The sequence below is a fragment of the Aotus nancymaae genome, unplaced genomic scaffold, assembly GCF_030222135.1.
Source record: "Aotus nancymaae isolate 86718 unplaced genomic scaffold, 86718_ANA_hifiasm-v0.15.2.pri h1tg000012l, whole genome shotgun sequence".
NCBI lineage: Eukaryota > Metazoa > Chordata > Mammalia > Primates > Aotidae > Aotus > Aotus nancymaae.
This window is the reverse complement of record NW_026988423.1, coordinates 24,271,894-24,294,095: the sequence shown is the minus strand read 5'-3', so window position 1 is coordinate 24,294,095 and position 22,202 is coordinate 24,271,894. Positions and strand designations below refer to the sequence as shown.

Below are 22,202 nucleotides of genomic sequence, written 5' to 3'. Positions count from 1 at the left end.
GGGAGGCCCGGGGGGTAGATCACAAGGTTTGGAGTTCAAGATCAGCCTGGCCAACTTGGTGAAACCCCATCTCTACTAAAAATACAAAAATTAGCCCAGTGTGGTGGCGCGTACCTATGATCCCAGCTACTCGGGAGGCTGAGGCAGGAGAATCGCTTGAACCTGGGAGGTAGTGGTTGCAGTGAGCTGAGATCGCACCATTGCACTCCAGGCTAGGTGACAGAGTGAGACTCTGTCTCAAAAAAAAAAAAAAAGTGCTTCTGAAGGTGTGAGTGGGCAGAGCCTGTGGGCCAGGTTCAGCTCTGCGGACTCAGGAGCTGCTCAGTTCAACAGAATAGCTTTGTAGCCTCGGAGATCAGGAGAAAGGAAGAAGATACCCTGTCCTGTCCTTGGCACATTTGCAAATCACTTCCCACATGAAAATGTCCTGCGACATTCCCAGCAAAAACACAAAGTAGTGGAATGGAACATATTTCCTATCTTGTTACCTGAGTGGTTTGTTAAATACAGACTCCCAGGCCTTTGCCCCAGTGGTTCTGCTCCAGGTGATCTGGAGTTAGAACCCAAGCATCTGTGTTATTAACCAGCTGCCCAGGAGACAGAGGACCAACAACCAGGAGACGTGAGTAGGAAGCAGACAGAGCACTACACCACGAGTCCAGAGATGTGGCTGGAGTTCCATGCTGCTGCCTGCCAGCTGTGTTTCCCAGGCCTTGAACCTCAGGTTTCACCTGTTAAGTGGGACCAGTACCTACCTAGCCTGCCTATATTCCCATATTATGATCAAATATGAAAAGCTGAATAATATAAAACTGCCAAGTGCAAAAGATTATTTTCTTCCTTCCAAGACAGACCCAGCCACACAAGCTCAGCAAAAGGTCTAGGGGGCCTGGAGCCAAGTGGGTGACACAGGAACAGCTTCTTGAGGCTGGAGAGTCATAACCCTACACCATGTCTCCCAATTCCCACAGGCTGAATGGCTCTCTCCCCAAGGGTGTGGAGGCCCAGAACAGAACCCTCTTCTTCAAGGGACCCATCAACTATAGCCTGGCAGGGACCTACATCTGTGAGGCCACCAACTCCATCGGTACACGCTCAGGCCAGGTGGAAGTCAATATCACAGGTAGGAAGCTGCATCCTCCCCGGCCTCCCCACACCCATGGGTTCCTTTGCCACCCACATCCCTCACCTTTGGGTGACGCCACTACAGGAAGTTTATCTCCTTTTCCTGCTTCTCTGGTTCTCCCTTGAGCTCTGGCCATTGATTTTGCTTTGCTTTTCTCTTTCTTTCATTTAAGGATGTAAATGAGACAGTCAGGGTGACTCCCAATCAGAGAGGGGCAGGAGGGAGGCTCTGGAAGGGAAGAAGGAAGTGCTGTTGACAGAGATGCTGTTATACGGGCCAATAGAGCCTGCCCGTGGATCTGCCAGCAAAGCACACCACGGGATGCTGGCTTGGTGGGGATAGGTTTGCAGGTGGAGCTCATCTCCAAGCTCTGCACCTGTGGTTGAGAATATCTTCATGGGCCAGAAAGTGAGGCTTACCTCAAGCAGGGAGACTGGAGAGAAAGCAAAGATGTAGCCCAAAGACTTGGTACTTTCTGTCAACTTACCTATCCAGGCAAAGAGAGAACAAGGGCTAGGAGGTTCTGAGGAGAGACTTCACCTGGGACGTGAAAGGAACATGGGGTGATGTCAGACAGCTGTGATTCTGGCCCTCATCTGTAAAACAGGGACAGTATGATGTGCCTTGAAGGGCCATTGTCAGAATTCCACATGATGTAGGTCAAGTACCTAGCACAGACCAGCGTGTCAATAAATGGCCAGTGCTCTGTGATTATCACCCTGACCTCCATCATTATCATTATTATTAATGGAAGCATCAACACAAGTCCACACAGGGGTAAACTGTCATCACAACTTCACATGAGGGAGTGTCTTTTACAGTGGACCTGAGCTAGCTGCAGGGTGACAAAGTGACAGAAAGAGTGTCCTAGAAGAGGAAGTGGTGTCACACTGTGACTGAGATATAGGAAGTAACATGTATAGGAGGTGACCTCAGGGACACAGAAGACTGGCCGGCAGTTCCTGGGCTCCAGCCACAAAGCTTGGGCAAGCCATGAGGATTCATGAGCTCTGAACCAGTGTCTCGGGAGTGGAGACCTCATCTGTGGGTACATTTAGGGCACAGCTGCAGAAAGAGCCAGGCAGACCTGTCCAGGGTCTGTGCCTCCTTGTCCTCAGGGCCATTCTGTCACCTCTGTCATCTGGGGGCAGGAGTGTAGAGCCACTTGCTGTTGTCTGCAATCCCTGCCCTTGGCCCTGAGATTGGTCATAGGAGGAGGAGCGTCAGGGTTGGAGCCTGGGGAAGGCTGAGGCATCCCAGCCCTCCGGTGAGGGCTGGGGGTTCTCACGGGTTGGCAGGTGGAAGGGGCCAGCGTCCCACACTTCTCCCCAGCAGGGAAAGTCTGAATAGAGCTCAAAAAGAACCTCACGGGTGCCTAGGCTCCAGCCCTGAGATGCTGGGGTAGTCAAGAGGAGGCGGGAAGGGCAGAGCCTGTGTTCCATGTGGAGTGGTCATAGGGAGCATGTCCACTCCTCAGGGAGGCACTGTCACATGGGGGACAGCACAGACCTGGCCTGAGTGTTCACACACTGGCTCTTCCTAGCTGTGTGGCCTTGAGCAACTTCTTCACCTCTTTGAGCCTCAGCCTCCTAACCTCTGATATGAAGATAATCACACTTGTCTTAGGCTTCTTACAATCAGGCAGTACTCCCTGTGTGGCGATACCTTCCCTGATGGTGGACTACCAACATGTGAGTGGTGTTGGAGGGCCAGGCCACCCAGGGTCCCAACTGGAAGAGGGACACAACATGGCTCCTGCTGACAGCCTGTTAGGCAGGAGCCAGGGATGTGTGACACTCACTGAATCATTCATCGATAGGCCCAGGAGCTGAGCGGCTGGCCTCCCTCGGAAGGGTCTCTCAGCCCCTCCAGAGGACTCAGGGAGGTGACCTGAGCCTTCTCAGGGCTGTTTGTTCTTCTGCTCTCAGGCAATTTCCAAGCAGCAGCTGACCTCACCACCCTCATCCCACGTCGGCCAGTGCCTGCCACATTCTCTGGGGAGCCCACCCTGCAGGGCACAGCCGTGCCCTTGCTCCAAGCCCCACTGGCCCAAAGGGAATGAATGAGCGAGAGGGATAAGTGGAAATTTAATTTTTCATTCTGGCCATTCGTTCGGGTAATAACTTTGCCCTGGGCGCATCTGGAAAGGGAAATGAGGAGCAACTGGGGCAGGGCAGAAGGTGGGCAGCAGAGGGTGTGCTGGAGAACACGCATGTGCAGAACACGTGTGTGCCAGGCCACTGCACACCTGCGCAGACTCACTTTGGCACAGGCTTCCTGGGGCCCTAGATCCCCGAGGAGGGAACACCGGCTGGTTGCTGGGAGATGAGTGAGTAGGCGGGGCTGGAGAGCGGGGTGCCCAGGCAAGGGAAGCATGGAAAGGAAAATGGCTGGAGCGGAGTAGGCAGGGAGGAAGGAGCAAGGCGTTCTCTCTGTTGGGAGTTCAGAGACTCACAGGGAGTCTCAGGGCTCTCAGCCAGGAAGCACCGTGGCGAAGTGTGTGGGTTAGACTGAGCATGCAGGGGGGCTGCGTGGATGACACCTGGACACCTGTTAGGAGCTGCCACCATGAGTGAGTCCTTAGTGGGTAACAACAGGCCCAGACTATGGCTGTGGCAATAGAGGCACCGGGGAGATGAACCCGGCAGAATCTGCGTGTACTTCTGTGGGCGCAGGCCCCAGAGAAGCCCTTTCAGAGGCCCTTACACTGAGGAGCAGTTTCATGGGGTGGGCCCAGTGGTCACAAAATGAAGCTCCCTCCCTCCTCCCTCCAGGATAATGCGAAGGTGGGGAGGGGCCCAGGATGCAGCCTCAACCAGACTGAAAAAACCAAATGAGGCAGCCTCTATCCCTGAGATTGCCGGGAGGAGAGAGGCCAAGCCTCTCTAGCTGGGACCCAGCCTCTTGCCACTCGCAAGACCAGGGCAGGGAGGCTGCCAGGGTGTAGGATGTCCATCCCCACTCCCATCCCAGGGTGCAGGGCATCTGTCCCAACTCACCTTCCCAGTGAACCCCGGGCTCAGCCTTTGTGAGTGAGTGTCACGGTCTGCTTGTCGGGCCTGGAGTTCTTCAGACCCAGACTTGTGGGCCTTGAAGCCTGGTGTCCTGGAAGGGAGGCAGGTGTGAGCCTGCAAGTGTGCATGCCCAGCCATGGAATAGACATGTGTCTCTGGGCATGTACATGTGAACCAGTGTGAGCAGGCTACATCTGTATGCTGAGTGTGCACGTGGGAGCCCGTGGCTGTGTCGTGGCAGTGTGCCATTCTCTGAGCCGGCGAATGGCAGTCTGTCGGGAGGTCTGAGAAGGCAGCTGCATCTGTGCCTCTGGGAGGATTCGGTTCTCCCCCAGCTTACCACGGCCCTGCCTGATGGTCTGACACGACGCACAGCTGCCGCAGCTGCAGATGGACAGAAGGGCTTCCCAGAGGTGGACCCCAGGCCTCCCCACTCTCCCTGTGGCTCGCTGCACTGCATGCTGGGAGGTGTAGTTCTTACAGCTTCTAGGCCTAATCTGATGCCGGAGCATTTCCTGCCTGAGGAAGCGCCAGGCATTGGTTTTGGAGGCAAGCCTAAACATTCTCTTTGACCCCAAACCTCCAGATCTTAGATCTAAACTATAGCCCTAACACTTCTCTCCACCTCAGTTCTATCCAAAGCCCCCAGCACCAGCACACCCACCTCAGTCAGAGAACCAGGACCCTAAAGGCATGCAGAACCCCCACTTCCCCACTGTCCTGGCCAGCCTGGGACCCCAGAAGAGAGGCGACAACTTAGGAATGGAGCCAAGCTGCTCCCTTTGCAAGAGGATGTGAGGGAGGGTGGCTGGGCCCCCGCCAGCAAACACAAATGACCCCACGGCCTGGCTCTTCTCTCTCCTCCCAGCTGCGGCCCTTGCAGCTCTGCTGCTGGCACAGAGACAGGAGCTACTGGCTGAGTGTAACAGCTGGAGGGATGGAGGGTGAGGGGAGGGCGCTCCACTCCACTCCAGACAGCCCCTTCTGCTTGCAAATGAGTTAGGTCCCCACGCTTCTCCTTTCTTTTGTCCCTCACTCGGAAGTCTTTGATGCTGGAAGATCATCCCAGCCATTCTGCTGCTACTACACAGGCCCAGCCCTAAAGTAGCCAAAATAACCAGGGTTCTATTTGATCCCAAAAGATCCCCAGGAAACAGTAAACCTCCTTAGGACTTAGGGAAAAAAGTTGGCCAGGCGAGGTGGCTCATACCTGTAATCCCAGCACTTTGGGAGGCGGAGGTGGACAGATGACTTGAGATCAGGAATTTGAGACCAGCTTGGCCAACATTGTGAAACCCCATCTCTACAAAATATTAGCCAGATGTGGCAGTGTGTGCCTGTAGCCCCAGCTACTCAGGAGGCTGAGGCAGAAGAATTGCTTGAGTCTGGGAGGCAGAGGTTGCAGTGAACTGATATCACACCAATTCACTCCAGCCCGGGTGACGGCACAAGACTCTGTCTCAAAAGAAAGGGTTGGAGGAGGACTTAGGAAAAAAATTAAACAAGGCCTAGAGGAGAAAGAAACCTAGTATAATCTGGTCCCAAGCCACCACACCACTCCTCCTGTCACCCACTCCAGAGAAACAAGGTCCCAGTGGGCCCCGTGCAGGTTTATTTGAGTCTCTCCTGAATATTTGCTCCACCTAGAGCAAGGCTCATCTCTAAGACATAATCTTGCCATTATAGAATTCATTCTGTCATTCAACAAATATTTCTTCAACACCATCCACGTGACAGGCAATCTAGGTGCTTGGTATAAATCCATGACCAAAACAAAGTCCCTATCCTTGTGGAGCTTATGTTTTAGCACAGGAGGAAAGACAATAGATAAAACACATTTTTAAAAAATATGTAGGCCAGGCACAGTGGCTCACACCTGTAATCCCAGCACTTTGGGAGGCCAAGCGGGCAGATCATGAGGTCAGGAGTTCAAGACCAGCCTGGCCAACTTGGTGAAATCCCATCTCTACTAAAAATACAAAAAATAGTTGGGCGTGGTGGCACAAGCCTGTAATCCCAGCTATTCAGGAGGCTGAGGAAGGAGAATCACTTGAACCTGGGAGGCTGAGGTTGCAGTGAGCCGAGATTGCACCACTGCACTCCAGCCAGGGCAACAGAGCGAGACTCCATCTCAAAAAAAAAAATAGTAGTAATTTTGAAGGTGAAATTGAGGAGGGGAAAAAAAAAGAGCAGGGTAAGGGAATCCCAAGTGCTGGGGACAGCACAGGTGGAGTGGGCTTGTGAGCTGCAGTTTTGAATAGGGTAGTTGGGAGAGGTCTTAATGAGAAGGGACTGTTTGAGCTGGGTCCCAAAGGAGGTGAAGGAGTGATCCTGGGGACCCCAGGGAAGCAGCTTCCAGGGGGCAGAGCAGTGCATGCAGTGTGTCCCAGGAGTGGGGCAAGCCTGCAGGAAAGCTGGAGCAGATGACTTCAGAGGTGGGGCGGGGTGTGGGGCACACAGAGCGTGTTAAGCCTCTAGGGAGAGTCATTGGAGGGCTCCGAGCAGATGTGACTTACACTTTGACAGGATTTGTCTGGCTGCTGTGTGGAAAACAGTCCACCGAGGGAAAGGGTAGAATCAGGAAAGCAGTTAGGTAGCTATTGCAATCAATAATCCAGGTGAGGGATGAGGGTATTTTGGATCAGGGTGGTAGTGATGGAGATGGTAAAAAGAGGTCAGGTTCAATGTGCTTTTTTTTTTAAGACAGAGTCTTACTCTATTGCCCAGGCTGAAGTGCAAAGGCACAAACTTGGCTCACTGCAACCTCTGCCTCCCAAGTTCAAGCAATTCTCCTGCCTCAACCTGCCAAGTAGCTAGGATTACAGGCGCCCACTACCACACCTGGCTAATTTTTGTGTTTTTAGTAGAGACAAGGTTTCACCATTTTGGTCAGGCTGGTCTTAAACTCCTGACCTTAGGTGATCTGCCTGCCTTGGCCTCCCAAAGTGCTGGGATTACAGGCATGAGCCACTGCGCCCGGCCTGCATTTTGAATTATAACTTACAAACTAGTTTGGGACACCAGTCATTCTCGTGAAACAGGTAAGACCATACACTCTACCACACTGCAATGATGTGGCTTGAGAGGTCCAGAAAATTCAACATAGTTGAGGAAAATATAGGAGAACTTTATTTTTTATTGGGTCTCTGCTGTTGAAGAAAGCGCAAAGTAACCGTAGTAAACCTATAGACTACTGCAGCACCCTGAAACAAGACAATCCCAAATGATCATGAGGCTGCCACTTCCTCAGCCCCTGTCCTCATTCCTGCAGAAGAGAACTTCAGCCATTTGAAAACTGGCAGAAGGACCACAGCCAGCCATGGGAAATTCTAATTTGCATTTATGTGCAATTTATACAGGCTTTACTATGCTATGTTGGTATGTGATTAATGGAATGACCTTAGCAATTGTTGCAACCAGAGTAAGAGGTGCAGACCATTAGTACGTAGAAATTCGAACGAGAAAAAGACCAGAGTAAACTGGAGAAGAGAAGGCTCCTGAAGAAGGGGCTGGAGAATTGCAACAGGCGGGGAGGGAGGATGAGGACAGGCATTCCCGGTGGGGCAAACTGCATGAGTAAAGGCTTGCAGTAAGGATCAACTTGGATGACATGGATGGCAGGGAAGGTGAGTTGACCAAACCCAAGATAAGGTTACATGATGGAAGCTTTGAAGCCAGACTGCACAGCCCAACTGGCAGTTGGGGAGCCATTGCTGGTCTTTCAGAAAGGGAGTGGTCATGTCTACACAGTAGATTAACCTGGTGACTGTGGGTGGGGTGACTCAAGGCAGGCAGAGGCCAAATGAAAGTGGGAGATTTAGGAATGGACCACGGCAGTAAAACTTGGCATCAGTTGCATGGTGGTGGCAGTGAGGCAGGGAGTTTTATCAAATGAAGAGGGTTTGGAAGGAAGGTGGCAAACCAGGTTGGCACAGATGCGTTTTGAAGTGGTGGTGAGAATTCCAGATAAGGATGTGTTAGAGGTCAGTTTTTCTACTGTGTCTGCCTAAATATCGGTTATGTGAGACTGTCTTGGGAGCAGGAGGTTTGGGGTTCATTCTCCAGTATGTTGGGAAACATGGCATTTGGTGTGTCCCTCTAATAGTTCACAGTGTGCATGAGAAGGTGACGGGCTCTGATGCTTGTCTAAGCCAATATTTCTACCCCTGTATTTTTGCTGACCCTCTGAGCCAATGGTTTGAGGTTCCATGGGCCACACTTTGGGAGGTGCTGTGGAGATATAGTCCCAGAGTTGAGCAAGAGCTATGTACCCTAAATAATTAGGAGAGCCAGCAGAATAAGGGTGACTCCTGAAACTGAGACCAGTCTGTCGCTAGGAAAGAAAGCAGAGGGTCATGGCTGAGGGTCCCAGTACAGAGCATCCAGTGAGACAGCTGGAGCAGAGAGGAGCAGCACAGCCAGAGAGCACTCAGAGAAGAAAGCCGAGGACCACAGAATCTTGTATTGGAAGGCAAGGGACATGTTTCAGAAAATGGCAGCTCCCTTCATCAGGATGCTTCCTTATCCTCCTGGCCTCTCCAAGTACTGCCTCCTCCAAGCAGCCTTCTCTAATGCCAAGACACACCACCTCATTCCCCTGCACCCTGCACTTGCCTGCCAGTTCCCTTGACATCTTCACGTGCTGTCTCTGAGTGTCCTTTGCTTCCCCGGCGAGGCTGTCAGTTTCTCGTATCCTATGACTAGCAGGATAGAGGCTCAGTATGTTTGCTGATTGGAGGGATGGATGAAGAGAGGAAGGCAGGTGGAGACAGGAGAAATCATTCAGAACCAGGTGAGAACCGAGTGAGAACCAAGGAGGAGCAGGCAGGCTGAGTACAGAGGAGGCTAGGTTCCTCCCAGCTGCCTCTGGGGTGCCCCTAGTGGAGGCTGCTCCCACCTCTTGGGGAGCAGTTGTGGGGCCCTTTTGAGGGCAGTAAACAGATGAGACCTGGTGAGCCAAGAGACTCTTGAGGTTCCAGGGAGGCTGCGGCGGAGACAGGCAGTCAGGACAAAGATCCCGTGAATATGTACTGGGCAGCTGCCAGCTGACCTGCACCAAAGACGGTGGTGGCAGGTGAGGAGCAGGGTCCTCCATGGCAGTGCTCCTACGCCAGTGCCCCTGAGTGTAGGAGCCTCTGGGCTGTCCCAGCTCAGCCTCGTGACCTTGGGAGAGTGAGTGGCCTCCCCTTCCTTGGGCCCCGTGTTTTCGTCAGCCTTTCCAGCCCGAACTCCTGGAAGGCCTTTCCTCTTCCTAGAATCTCCACCCTGCTGCAGCCTGCCCTACAGAGTGGGACAGCACCCCACACACACCCTGGGAGGAGAGAGCAGGCTCAGGGGAGGAGCGTGATTCCCATGGAGCGAGAGATACTGAATCAGAGCGTGAGCTGGCAGCAGCATACGCGCAAACCGGCCCTTTCCTGGCCTTTTACGTGGGCCTGGAGAGAGGAGGGCCTGAGCGGCTGAGGTCAGCCTTCTGGGCTTGCCCTAGACCCGCAGCCCGAGCCTCTGACCAAGGTCAGCTGTGGTCTCCGGTGCCACCCTGTGGTGGTGCCAGGAACCATCTCCCTTCGCCTCACCTTAGGGCTTCTTTGGCCTGTGGCATGGCCCCGGCTTCAGCCACCTTCCCAGGCCCTGTTAGGAAAGGGAAGGGGCAGCGTTGGCCAGAGAACAGCACTGCATCCTGGCCCCGCTGGCACAGAAAGCCGCCCACCCAGCCTCCTCTCCCGTCCCACCTGCCTCCTTTCTCTTCTTTTCACCTTTCCTGCCTCCTCATTGCGGCTATGTCCACGGAGCATAGATTTGCAGACTCACATTCATCACGTCGGCACAGGCCCGTGGGCCCTCCTGGCATGTGCTCCCTGACTGGTGGGCTCGCTGTGATGGCAAGAGTGTGTGCCTGTGCACATGCTCACTTGTGTGTACTCAACATTGCCACACACACATGCAGGCACGCACTTTCACCCCTATTTCTGCCGTCCCTGCCCTGTGCCTGTGCCCTGCCATGCTGGTGTCTTACGCTTGTAACCCAGGCTGGCAGCACCACCAGGCCCCCACCTTGCCCTGCAGGGCCAGACCATGGCCAAGAACCACAGCCCTGGTTTCTGGCACCTTGGCAGCTGATTGGCACTCACGGGGCATCTCTGGGCCAGTGCCTGGGAACCTGTCTTCCCTGTACCCTGCAGGCAGACAAAATCAGGGGCACAACATCTAGGTGGTTCCTGGTTCTGGGTCTTGGAAGCCAAGGCTATGGTGTCAGGGCACAGTGACTACCAGGTGTCTGGCAGAGGGGGATCGGTGACATTTGCACACATTCTACGTGCAGGAGAAGCAACGTTGCGTCATTGCCGGGTGGCCTCAGGCAAGTTATTTAACCTCTGTAAGCCTGGGCTCCTCGGATATCCGATGAGAATGAATGGCATACCTCCTCAGGGTTCCGGCAGGGAATGGCATCAAGTGGACAATGTGCTGAAGCTGGTGCTGGCACACGCGTCTCACTGCACCGTGAAGGGGGGCTGAGCTGGGTCAGCACCACACCGAGGACAGTGGGGATGGACGGCCCTGGTGCTGTGGGTACTGCCTTCTGCCTCTCCTGCTGCCTGTCTGTCACTCCGGCTACCAACGCTGCCACATGGTTGGGCTCTGGGAGGGGTGGGGTGCTGACGGGCCTCAAACTGGAGCTGCTGAAACCAGGGATGCAGACATCCTGTCCTTCCTGGCCTCTCCTTTCCCTGCTTCCCTGCCTCCCTCCCACCCCCTCAACACCCCAGGAGCACACTCTGAAACTGTCCCTTCCATCTCTTTTCCTCACCCAGAATTCCCCTACACCCCGTCTCCTCCCGAACATGGGCGGCGCGCCGGGCCGGTGCCCACGGCCATCATTGGGGGCGTGGTGGGCAGCGTCCTGCTGGTGCTGATTGTGGTCGGCGGGATCGTGGTCGCCCTGCGTCGGCGCCGGCACACCTTCAAGGGTGACTACAGCACCAAGAAGCACGTGTACGGCAATGGCTACAGCAAGGCGGGCATCCCCCAGCACCACCCGCCGATGGCACAGAACCTGCAGTACCCGGACGACTCAGACGACGAGAAGAAGGCCGGCCCGCTGGGTGGAAGCAGCTATGAGGAGGAGGAGGAAGAGGAGGGCGGTGGAGGGGGCGAGCGTAAGGTGGGCGGCCCCCACCCCAAATATGACGAGGACGCCAAGCGGCCCTACTTCACCGTGGATGAGGCCGAGGCCCGTCAGGACGGCTACGGGGACCGGACTCTGGGCTACCAGTATGACCCTGAGCAGCTGGACTTGGCTGAGAACATGGTTTCTCAGAACGACGGGTCTTTCATTTCCAAGAAGGAGTGGTACGTGTAGCCCCCCTTCCAGAGCCTCTGTCTGTGCCCGCTCCTCCCCGGCCCCTCCCGCACGCCCCCTGCCCGCCCCCCACCTCCCACTCCAGGAGCTGAACAGAGACTTGCCCAGCTGCCCACAGCCAGCCCCGAACTCCTGGGGGGCCGGGGAGCCCAGGCAGCCGTGACTGGCTTTGTGTTTGATTTCCTCCTCCTCAGCCCTTCCCCATGGTGTTGTGTTCCACTGTGGCTTTAGTGTTACCGTATCTTCCCTTTACTGGCCCCACCCGCCTGCCCTCTGTGTAGGGAGCCCTGTTCTTGTCTTGTGTACCTGGGCATCCCTCCAGGGTTTGGGGAGCCAGCCTCCCCGCCCCCCAACACTGGAATTTGTGTTTCTTCACTGGGAGTGGAGGACTTAAGGGGCTCTGAGAGGAAAAGCCCCCTATACCCCCAGATGCTGCTCCTCCTCCCAGGGAGAGGGAACCCAACACCCGCCAGCGAAAGCTGATGCAGCCGGGAGTTTGGACTTCATCGGTTCTGGACAGCGGTGCGCCCAGGAGGTAGGGGGAGGGGGGCGGCTTCTCCCCAGTTCCCAGGGAGTCTTGTTTGTTAAGCGGGGCCTTGGGCAGTGTTTTCCTGCTAAGGGTGGTTTACATTTTTTTTCCTCATTGGCCCACAGAGTGGAGTTGGCCTAGCTCTGATTTGTCCCCTCTTTACCCACAATGTGCCCCCTCCATAAGGGGCTCCAGGTGGGCTCTGGCCCACACCTGCTCTCTGCCTCTGCCGACACGTGCACACACTGCTCCTCTCTGCCTGCTCTCCCTGGAGCCCCATGTCCTGCCCCATCCAGACACTGCCCAAGACCTACCCATCTATTTCCACGTCGTTCCTCCTTTAAGCTGAGAATGGGGGCAGCCTATAGAAGCTTCCAGAGACAGCTGAGACTGGGCCTCGGTTGCCTCCACCCTAGGATCTCAGGCCTGCCCCAAACCGCTTCTGACAGCGTGGAGGTTTCTCCGATTTCTCCCTTGTCTAGCAACACTTGGCTGTCTTGGCTAGTCAGAGCTGGGATCCCAGGGGCAACCACCTGCAGGGGTTAGAGGTGAAGAAGCGTCCACACAGAGTGCAGTGGAGAAGGAAGCCCTCATGGCAGAATCTCCGCAAACACACTCTGAGGGACCGAGGAGTCCGGACGACACCTCACACACAAAGGCCACTGTCAAAGTCTCGGGCCTCTCAGAAAGTGAGGGGGGTGCGGCCACTAGGCCACTCCTGCTCGGCCACCCTCATCCCAGCCATTCTGGGATGAGGGGAGGGCCTGGGAGAAGCCCTCCCTCTGAGTGCAGATTCCCTCCTTGAATGGGACATTGAGTTTCTATCAGCCACCCACGACTGGGTCTTCCCGTGTATGTAATGGAGGAAGACCCTCCCAGCCCTCTCTCAGTCCCCCAGCTCAAAGTGCCTCAGTTCCTCCATCTGCTCCCAGATCCCTCGGCACTCTAGATGGGCGTGCCCATGGGAGAGACCCTGGGATGGCGAGGTTGGCTTCTCGCCTTTCATGCCTGCCCACTGGGATTCTAGTTGACTCAGCCCAGGGTGTCAGGGGCTCTGCAGGATGGCAAGTGTTGGGGAAGAGGGAGGCAGACCACTCTGTGCCCCACGGGCACTGGCCCACCCTGCCATAAGCTTCCTAAGGGAGCCCCCCAGCCCCACCCCTCCCCTCCCTGGTGCTGCTATTGAACCCCCAGCCAGCTTCATCTCTGCCCCGGCAACCCTGGGCCCAGCAGATGGGTCACTGTTGTCTGGCCCTCACTGCCCCGGCCCCAGCCCAGGCCGCCCAGTAGCCACGTAGCAGAAGTCTGAAGCCATGCCAGCCCTGGTGCGGCTCTCCGCTCTACACATTTGGGGTACTGGATGGAGTGGAGTTAGGGGAGGAAATGATGGGGTCTTTCCAGCCATAGGGCAGAGGAAGGTGGAGGAGCTAGGCTGCTTCTCCCAGCAGTATTAGTGTCCCCAGGGCAGGGGACCTTTTCCACATTACATCACTGCCCCATCCCACCTTACACCACTCTGGCCCCTCTGCTTGGTCCCCTTTTCCCCAGGCAGGAGGCATTCCCAGGGCCCTGCCTGATAGAGGCATTTCCTGTCCCCATCTCCTCCTGTATCTCCTTTATCCTACACTGCCACCCCCTAGTCCCCATTCTGTGATGGACTTTGAAGGCCCCAAGCCCAGCCAAAGCACTGAGTTCCCCCTTAAGACACCTCCACACCCTCCCCACAAGCAAAGCACAAATTTTGGGGTCCATGTAGCATGGGCCATGTAGAGGTTCCTGCCTTGTCAGGGGCCCAGCCTCAGCATACCCACCGAGCAGCTGCCAGCCTGGGCTGAGGGTGGGCATAAGGCAGGGGTCGGCACTTGGGCCTAGGGATGTGAGGTTTTCTGTGCCCCAAGTTTGTGGAAAGGTGGGCACTGCTGCTGGGCCCACAGACACAGCCAGCTGGCAAAAGGGAGAACTGGCCCAGCAGAGAGATGAGGACATTTTGCTTCTCCTTCATGCCCCCAGCATGAGCTGAGCTTCTGCTTTGCTGGAAATGAAATCAACTTGGTATTAATTGTGCCAAGGCCTCCCCAGTGGTCATCCTGCCTCTTGTTGCCCTCCCTGTCCTTGCCCCCCCCCCCACCTATATGCCCCTGTTTCTTTACGGATTTTGATATTGTTCTAATGTGTAACAGAACCATCCGAGTCCCCTTTTATCAGAAGGGTCTGAAAAGCAGCAGCATAGAGTAGGTGAACACAGGCCTGCAAGTGCAACCACCTCAGGCCCAGCACATGTGCCCGCAGTGGATACACCATACCTCCGACACACCCACAGGCAGGCACGGGTACACACATACACACACGTGTGTGCACAGCCAGAGGGCCACTCAGCACAGATGTTGCAGAGGGAATGTTCTGATCCTGCTGAGAGCCCTTAAGGAAAAATGATTGCCCATTGCTCAGTCCGTAAGAGAGCCTCATAAGGGCCCTGTTTCCTGGGCATGTGCCCCCTCTGCCAACCAACCCCCATGTGCCCAAGTCACTAGTGCAATAACTTTTCTGCCATCCTCAGAGCAAAGAAATTGGGAATTGTGTTAGGTGGGTGTGGGCAGCTGTGCTGAGCCAAACAGACACCAGTGTCCCCTCTCCTGGAAGGAGGGGAGTGCTCCCAGGCCTCGGGGGTCCAGACAGAGACCACCAAAGCCTGACTGCCAACAGAAACCCTCTCCTGGGGAGGGGCAGGTAGGTGCCCCCAGGTCCCCACACCCACGGGGAGGCTTCACACACTGCCCAGTGCCGGGAATGCCGGGAGGCAGGCCCCTCTGCTGCGGCCCAGGTGGTGAGGGCACCCAGGCCTCCGCTGCCAACACTGCCCAGCTCGTGCGTGAGGCCAGGAGGAGCCCCGTCCTACTTGGTGCTGCTGCTCTTCTGACCCCTGCTGTGAGGATTGGGATTCTTGATCGAAAAAATTGGTTTTCCTTTTTTGTATAAATGAAAAGAATCCAGGAGAAGCTGCCACCCTCCCCTCCGAGCGTGATGCGCCACCTTGCTTAGGCGTCCTGTCGCCCTTTCCGCCTTTGGTCTGGGGACTGCCCAGCAGATCCTCCTGGTTCTGACCCGGGGGTGTTTGCATCACCCCCTTTTACTTGTATTAAAAAAAAATGATGGGTTGAAAATGTACTGAGGAAAAAAAATGTACTTTTTTATAAATAAAGTGTTTAAAACAAACTGGTTTGTGTCCCATCACTGCCCTGCTCCACGGCAGTGGGGGCAGGGAAGGGGTGGAGCTGGAGGGGATGGTGCAGAGGGATGGTGAGGGGAAGGGACCCCCACCCCGTGCCCAGGCCCCAGGGTTGGGGAGGAGCAGGGGCCCTGAGGGAGAATGCTCACAGGCTGCCCTGGAAACGTCTTCCAGGCAAGTGAGAAGACCGTGGACTTTGGCGGCAGCATCACAGAGGGAGGGGTGGGTGTCCACAGACACAGGAGAGAGGCCTGACCCAGTGTGGTGGCTCATGCCTGTAATCCCAGCACTTTGGGAGGCCAAGGCTGGCGGATCACAAGGTCAGGAGTTCAAGATCAGCCTGGCCAACATGATGAAACCCTGTCTCTACTAAAATTACAAAAATTAGCTGGGCATGATGGCATCTGCCTGTAATCCAAGCTACTCAGGAGGCTGAGGCAGGAGACTTGTTTGAACTAGAACCTGGGAGGCAGAGGTTACAGTGAGCCGAGATTGCGCCACTGCACTCCAACCTGGGCTACAGAACGAGACTCGGTCTCAAAAAAGAAAAAGAAAAAGAATAGAGAGGGCTGGGGGTGCACACAGCAGAGAAGGCGAGCCCTGCACCAGCTGGAGCCCTCCTGGGGGTACGGGCACCTCCTGCCCCAGACTCCAGCTCCCCTGTTGCCCACTCCTGCTGTCCTGTTCCTTCCTCCCGAGTCCCCTCCTGTGGCTGTTTGGAGAAGAAAACCAGCAGTATCACACCTGCTGCGTTAGACAGGTCCCTGGGGATGGAGAACTGAGAGCTTTATCCTTTCATCTATTTCGAAGGTACTGCCCATCCCCATCCCCTGCAAGGTCTCCCTGAGACCCACCCCTCCCGCACCCCCATTCTCTCCAGGGGACTGGTTGTTTGGAGAGAAGGTCTTCTTGTTCCTTGGTTACCTCCCCACTCTCCCACCAGCACCATCTGCTTCCCATCTCCTGGGCTGGAATGCAGGACAAATCGATCCTGGGGTGGGAGTGGCAGGGGCTTCAGGGACTGCCTCATCCCAGCCACCCCTCCCTCCACCTCCCATACTCAGTAGCATCTCCTTTCACTGAAATCCACACCAATGACCCCTGGGAAAGGGAGGGGGTAGGAAGGATAGAGCCAAGATGGGTGCTTCGCAGAAAGCCCTCCTGCCCGTTGGGGGCAAGGCCACATCCTCCACACCCAGGATTGGGGCTGGATGGGCAGAAGTTGGCATGCAGAAGGAGAAGCCAGCAGCTGTTGGCAGCTGGCTGAGCCCCCTCTGGAAGGCCAAACCCAGCATCCTAGAAGGGGCTGTGTTTAGATGTTGGTATTCGAATGAGATGCAAATTGGTTGTTTAAGCGGTCACTTCCTCAGTTTTCCAGGCTGTCCGTTTAAGTTTTAATTTGTGCAAGCAATAAATGCTTAATTACATTATTAATATATTGGAAGAGAGCAGTGGACAGAACATCCTAATTGGCATTTAACTAGAGCGTTCCGGCAAATTAGCCAAGACTTTCTCCAGCAGCGGAAGGAGGGCAAGCCAATTAGTCTCAGGCACAACCCCTCTGGACGGAGCTTTGGGCTAGAGAAGCCAGACCCAGTAGCTTCCCCAGGCCTCAGTGCCAGGCTGTCCCCTAACACACGTCCCGGCCCAAAGGATGCTGGGAGTCCGGGGGCACGCTCTTAGTCTTCTAGTCCAGTTGGGCCTTGGAAAAACTTTCTGCTAGGTTGTGTGTGGCTCCTTCTGCTCAAATGTCAACCCTTGCCTCCATCCCTCCGGCGCCACCCTCAGCAGAGCAGAGGACCACAGGCCTGGAAGCAGCAGCTGTCTGAGTGTCTAAGGTCCCCCTGGATGTGCCCACCATATCCCTATCTTGGCTGGTGGGCCCAGAACGAAGCTCCTCTCTGGAGACCATGGAGGCCTTTCTCTGTTCCCCTATTCTACCCACTCATGGTTGCAGATGGTTAAGGAGATAAACTTGATGAATTGAGGAATTCATGTATTCATTTACAACACATTTTTGGCTGCTCTGGGACTGCAATGCAGTGACAGCCAAACCCAGAATCCCGGCTAAAGAATTCAGAACCCTGGGTATACCTGATTCTAAAATGGCCAGTGCTGTACTGGCCGCAGGCTGTTACAGAGCTGTGTGTAAAGTGCTGGGGTGGGAGTGGGTCATTTTGTTTGGGAGGGTCTGAAGTGACATTTCACCCGGGCCTTGGAGGATGTGTAGGAGTTCTCCAGACAGAGATGTGTTAAGAGCATTTCAGGTAGCCTTGAGAATTTGCCATCTTGCATTAGTTGTTCTAAACGAGATAATCCTACTCCAACACACTCATTTTGCACATGGAGAGCTAAAATCTAGAGAGGAAACTAAGATTTGGCCCAACCAGACCATCAGAAAGCATGTGCCAACATGCTTAAGGCACAGCCACATCCTGAGAGCAGCAGGAGGGGAGGAACCCAGGGGAAGGGTGGCACCAGCCTGACGCCTGGGAGGATGCTAGATCTAGTACAAGCTTCTGTTCCCTCACAAAGCAACAAGAACCCCAGAGGGATACAAACTGAGTTTTCAGGAGCAGGAGCCACATTTGGTGTTAAGTGGAGTTGTGAGAGTCAGATGGGGCTCATCAGGAAAGACTTCCTGGAAAAGGTGGTATCTGACATGGTTTGAAGAATGTCCTTCCATGTCCAGTGTTCTTCAATGTCCAATGGGAAGGACATTTTTCAAGGGTAGGAAAGTTGGAGGAGGAAAGCCCTCTGAACGCTTGAGGGGCACACCAGCTAGACCTGCCTCTGGAGCCACCTCTATACCAGCGCCCACAGCCGGAGGCTCTACCAGCACATCCTTGAAATGCTCTGGAGAGTAGCCCTTAGGCTCTACCTAGGTGCTGGCTTCTTGAACCCCAGACCCTATTTTCTCTTCTGGTTTACAGGCTTGATGGCTGAGCCAGGCCAAGTCCTTCTCTATGGGGGACTGTGGTTCCACTCCTCATCCCCAGAACAACTCCCAGATGAGACACTGCAAGCAATGTCCTCACCCCAGCCTCCCCTCTACTAACCATGCTTCCCACAGCACACACACACTCCAGGAGCTGGGGCCTCACCTAAGCTGGCAATTTTGCATCCAAGCTCATCCTGAGCTCCATGGAGAAAGGCACAAGCCTGGCTGCTTGGCTTGAGAACCATCCACAGGGCATCATAAACATACATCACAGGCCCCATTGAGCGCAGAGAACTTAACCCAGGCTACACCCCAGAATCGTCTGGGGATTTTAAAAAATCAGATCACACCCCATATCAATAGGGTCAGAGCCTCTGGGTATTGGGGATTGGGGCCTGGACGGGCTTTTTTTTTTTTTGAGATGAGGTCTTGCTTTGTCACCCAGGCTGGAGTGCAGTGGCACAATCACAGCTCACTGCAGCCTTGACCTCCTGGGCTCAAGCATTCCTCTTGCCTCAGCCTCCCAAGTAGGCTACAGACACCTGCCACCACTCCCGACTAGTTTTATTATTTATTATCATTATTTTGTAGAGACAGGGGCCTCCCTATGTTACTCAGGCTGGTCTTGAACTCCTGGCCTCAAGCAATCCTCTCAAAGTGCTGGGATTACAGGTGTGAGCCACTGTGCCTGGTAACAGACATATTTTTAGTATGCTACCCAGGAGATTCAAATGGACAGCCAGCATGGAGGCAGAGGCCACCTCAGGTGTCAGTCATGAGGAAGAGGTGGATCTTGAGATAGGAAAATGAAACTGAAGGGGTGGGAAGTTGGGTGATTCCATGAGTTAACACACATAGGGTTTGAGTGCCAATTAATGCTGTTTATTGTTGTCATCATTAGTTGTCATCCATCATCTTCATGTTCATCATCATCATCACCTGTGAGACTTGGGATCCCGGATGACAGTGACTGCAATGGAGGTCACCACCTGAGGCAAGTAGGGGGCAGGATGGAGCCACACCCATAATCCTCATGAAGCAGGTTTTTGGGGTTTAGACCACCCATGGACCCTTGGACCCTGGGCACCTGCCAAAAGGGGAAGAGGGATTATAAAAGAGCCCAGGCAGGAAGTCCCATAGGCCCTGGGCACCTGCTAAAGGGGAAGAGGGATTATGAAAGAGCCCGGGCAGGAAGTCCCCTAGGCCCTGGGCACCTGCTAAAGGGGAAGAGGGATTATGAAAGAGCCCAGGCAGGAAGTCCCATAGGCCCTCTCTGCATGGAGCGTCTTGCTCCATGGTGCTTTCAACCTAGGAGAAGTGAATGTGCTTCATGAAGGAAGGTGACAGTTCCCCTGTATCCCTGTTAGGCAGATGAGGGAAGACTCTCTGAGAGAGGTGGAAGGGGAGGGTGGCAGGGCCTGTGCTCTTTGAGCCCTCCACTCTCTACCTGAGGATGGGCCCTAAGGTCCTTAACAAAGCCCTCTTCCATTAAAGACCTCCTTGGGGATGACTGACCCAGAGACCAGCTGGCCAGGGTCCCCCAACCTGACCTCCTGCTTACGCCCACCCTCCCCTCAGTAGCCAGCTCCTTTTCATTTTGCAACACTCCTGGGACCCTCATCCCTGAGAGCCCCCATGGCATCCAAGGCAAAAAGGGACAGCAAGTAACACAACTGCACAAGCTGCCTTCCAACCTAGGCTGGCAGCCCCTTGAGGGCTGGGATCTTGTCTTTTTCTTTTTTAATGTGATGCCTCACAAATTTGCATGTCATCTTTGCACAGGACCATGCTATTCATCTCTGTATCTTTCCAATTTTAGTACATGTGCTGCCGAAGCAAGCACCAGGATCATGTCTTACTCATCCCCGGCACCCAGCCCAGAGCTAGCACAGAGTGGGTGCTCAGTAAAGGCTGAACCAAATTGAACTGATCAAAGTGAGAGTCAAAAGAGACCTTTCAGCTGGGTGTGGTGGCTCCTGCCTGTAATCCCAACACTTTGGGAACCTGAGGTGGGAGGATTACTTGAGGCTGGGAATTTGAAACTAGCCTGAGCGACATAGCAAGACTTCCACACAAAAAATTTAAAAATTAACCAGGTGTGGGACACACCTGTAGTCTGAGCTACTTGGAAGGCTGAGGTGGGAGGATCACTTGAGCCCAGGAGTTGGAGGCTGCAGTGAGTTCTAATTGTACCATTGCACCCCAGGATGGGTGACAGAGTGAGATCTTACGTCTTAAAATAAATAAATAAAAATAAAGAGACTTTCAGGTGGTGCAGCCCAACCTTCCCCAGGGTAGGGGGTTTTCCTCCAAATGTGCCCAGCCTCTGGTGCTGGGCAATTTGTTACCTCTCAAGGTAAGCCCTGATGTCTCAGGGCTACCCTTCTATGCGGACAAAAATTCCATTCCCTCCCCTACGCTTCACCCACTGGTCTAGGCATTTCCCTGGGAAGCAACACGGAGTAACTCCATCTGGCCTTCCTGGGAGAGTCCTTCAAATATTGGAAGATGGCTATGCCTCACCAAACCACTTTTTCAGATATTTAATCCTATGCTATCGTCATCAGGCCACTGGCAACACAGCAGTTAGGAGCCTGTGCTTCATAGTCAGGCAAACCTGGATTCAAGTCTTGACTCCATTGATCAGTAGCTGTGGGAAAGCATGATCACAATGGCCAGCTCGGAGCAAGCCCTCGCACCAACATCAAGCAACCCCAGTTACCTAGGGACCAGTTGCAGTGTGTCAGTGTGGGTTCACCAACTACCACAAATGGACCCTTGTGGTGTAGGATGTTTTTTCCTTTATTTTTGGTATGGGATTTTTTATAGTGGGAGAGGTCATACCTATGTAGAGGTAGGGAGTCAATTTCCCATAGACTGTCTGTACCTTCCACTCAATCTTGTTGTGAGCCTAAAATTGCTCTTTAAACAAAGTATGTCAGCCAGGCGTGGTGGCTCACACCCGTAATACCAGCACTTTGGGAGGCCGAGGCTGGTAAATCACCTGAGGTCGGGAGTGCGAGACCAGCCCGGTCAACATAGTGAAACCCCGTCTCTAGTAAAAATATAAAAAATTAGCCAGGCACAGTGGTGGCCGCCTGTAGTCCCAGCTACTCGAGAGGCTGAGGCAGGAGAATCACTTGAACCTGGAAGGCGGAGGTTGCAGTGAGCTGAGGTCGTGTCATTGCACTCCAGCCTGGGTGACAGAGTGAGACTCCATCTCAAAAAATAAATAAATAAATATTTTAAAAATAAACTAATTTAAGTCTATTTTTTTAAAAGTCCCTGTTATTCCAGGTGTTCCTGAGGGCGCACACACACACACACACACACACACACACACTGCCATCTTCCTCTCATTCTGAGGGCCAGGGATACTGCTGGCCCTCAGAATGGAGGGGTGAGGCGTTGTCTGTGTGTCCTCCCTGAACCTGGCCTACCTGCTCTGGTACGGTGGGCACAGCCAACCCATCTGACCTCAGAAGGTTGGCATGGGACACACAGGGGCTCAATCCTGGTGGTTAAACTTCTTGGGGGTAGGAAGGGGGATGGATGGATGGATGGTTGATTTGGATGGGCAAGTAAACCTCTGAGTTGTTTTCACGTGTGCTGCCGATTTACCCCCAAATGTAATTTTCATGCACCTCTGCAATGTTTTATCTCGGTGATGAGGGTCAGCATTTCAGCCTCTGCCATTCCTTTTGGAGACTGATTCCATCAGTTTAGTCCACAGCAGACATTTATAGAAAACCTGGTGAAAGGAAAGAGGTCTTTAGAGTCAAACTGACCTTGATTAATCCCTGGTTCTACCACCTGTCAGCTCTGCAGACCTTCGGCAAGGTACCTGCCTTCCCTGAACTTTATTTCTCCACCTATGTGAGTAGACTGCTGAGATGAATAAAGACAGTTCCTATATAGAGTAAGGTATTTGTAAAGCAGGTAATAGGGATACCTGCCACAGATGGCTGTAAGGATTAAAGGAGAATTGACTCCTTGTAAAGCACTC

The 22,202-nt window shown here is 54.2% G+C and overlaps 1 protein-coding gene and 1 non-coding gene across 2 annotated transcripts in view; one reads left to right on the top strand and one right to left on the bottom strand.

Moving 5' to 3' along the window:
* The window catches only part of NECTIN1 (nectin cell adhesion molecule 1), a 67,327-nt gene extending 52,043 nt beyond the window's left edge, over positions 1-15,284 (top strand). Inside the window, exons 5-6 of the mRNA XM_012470291.2 lie at positions 972-1,123; positions 10,953-15,284. Of these exons, the coding sequence (XP_012325714.1) occupies positions 972-1,123; positions 10,953-11,500 (700 nt within the window). The 3' untranslated portion in view covers positions 11,501-15,284. The remainder of the gene's footprint in view (positions 1-971; positions 1,124-10,952) is intronic.
* A 4,649-nt stretch (positions 15,285-19,933) lies between these two features.
* On the bottom strand, positions 19,934-20,039 carry LOC135274659 (U6 spliceosomal RNA). The gene has a single exon (XR_010342448.1). It is a non-coding gene; the product is annotated as a U6 spliceosomal RNA (small nuclear RNA).
* Between the last annotated feature and the right edge of the window lie 2,163 nt (positions 20,040-22,202).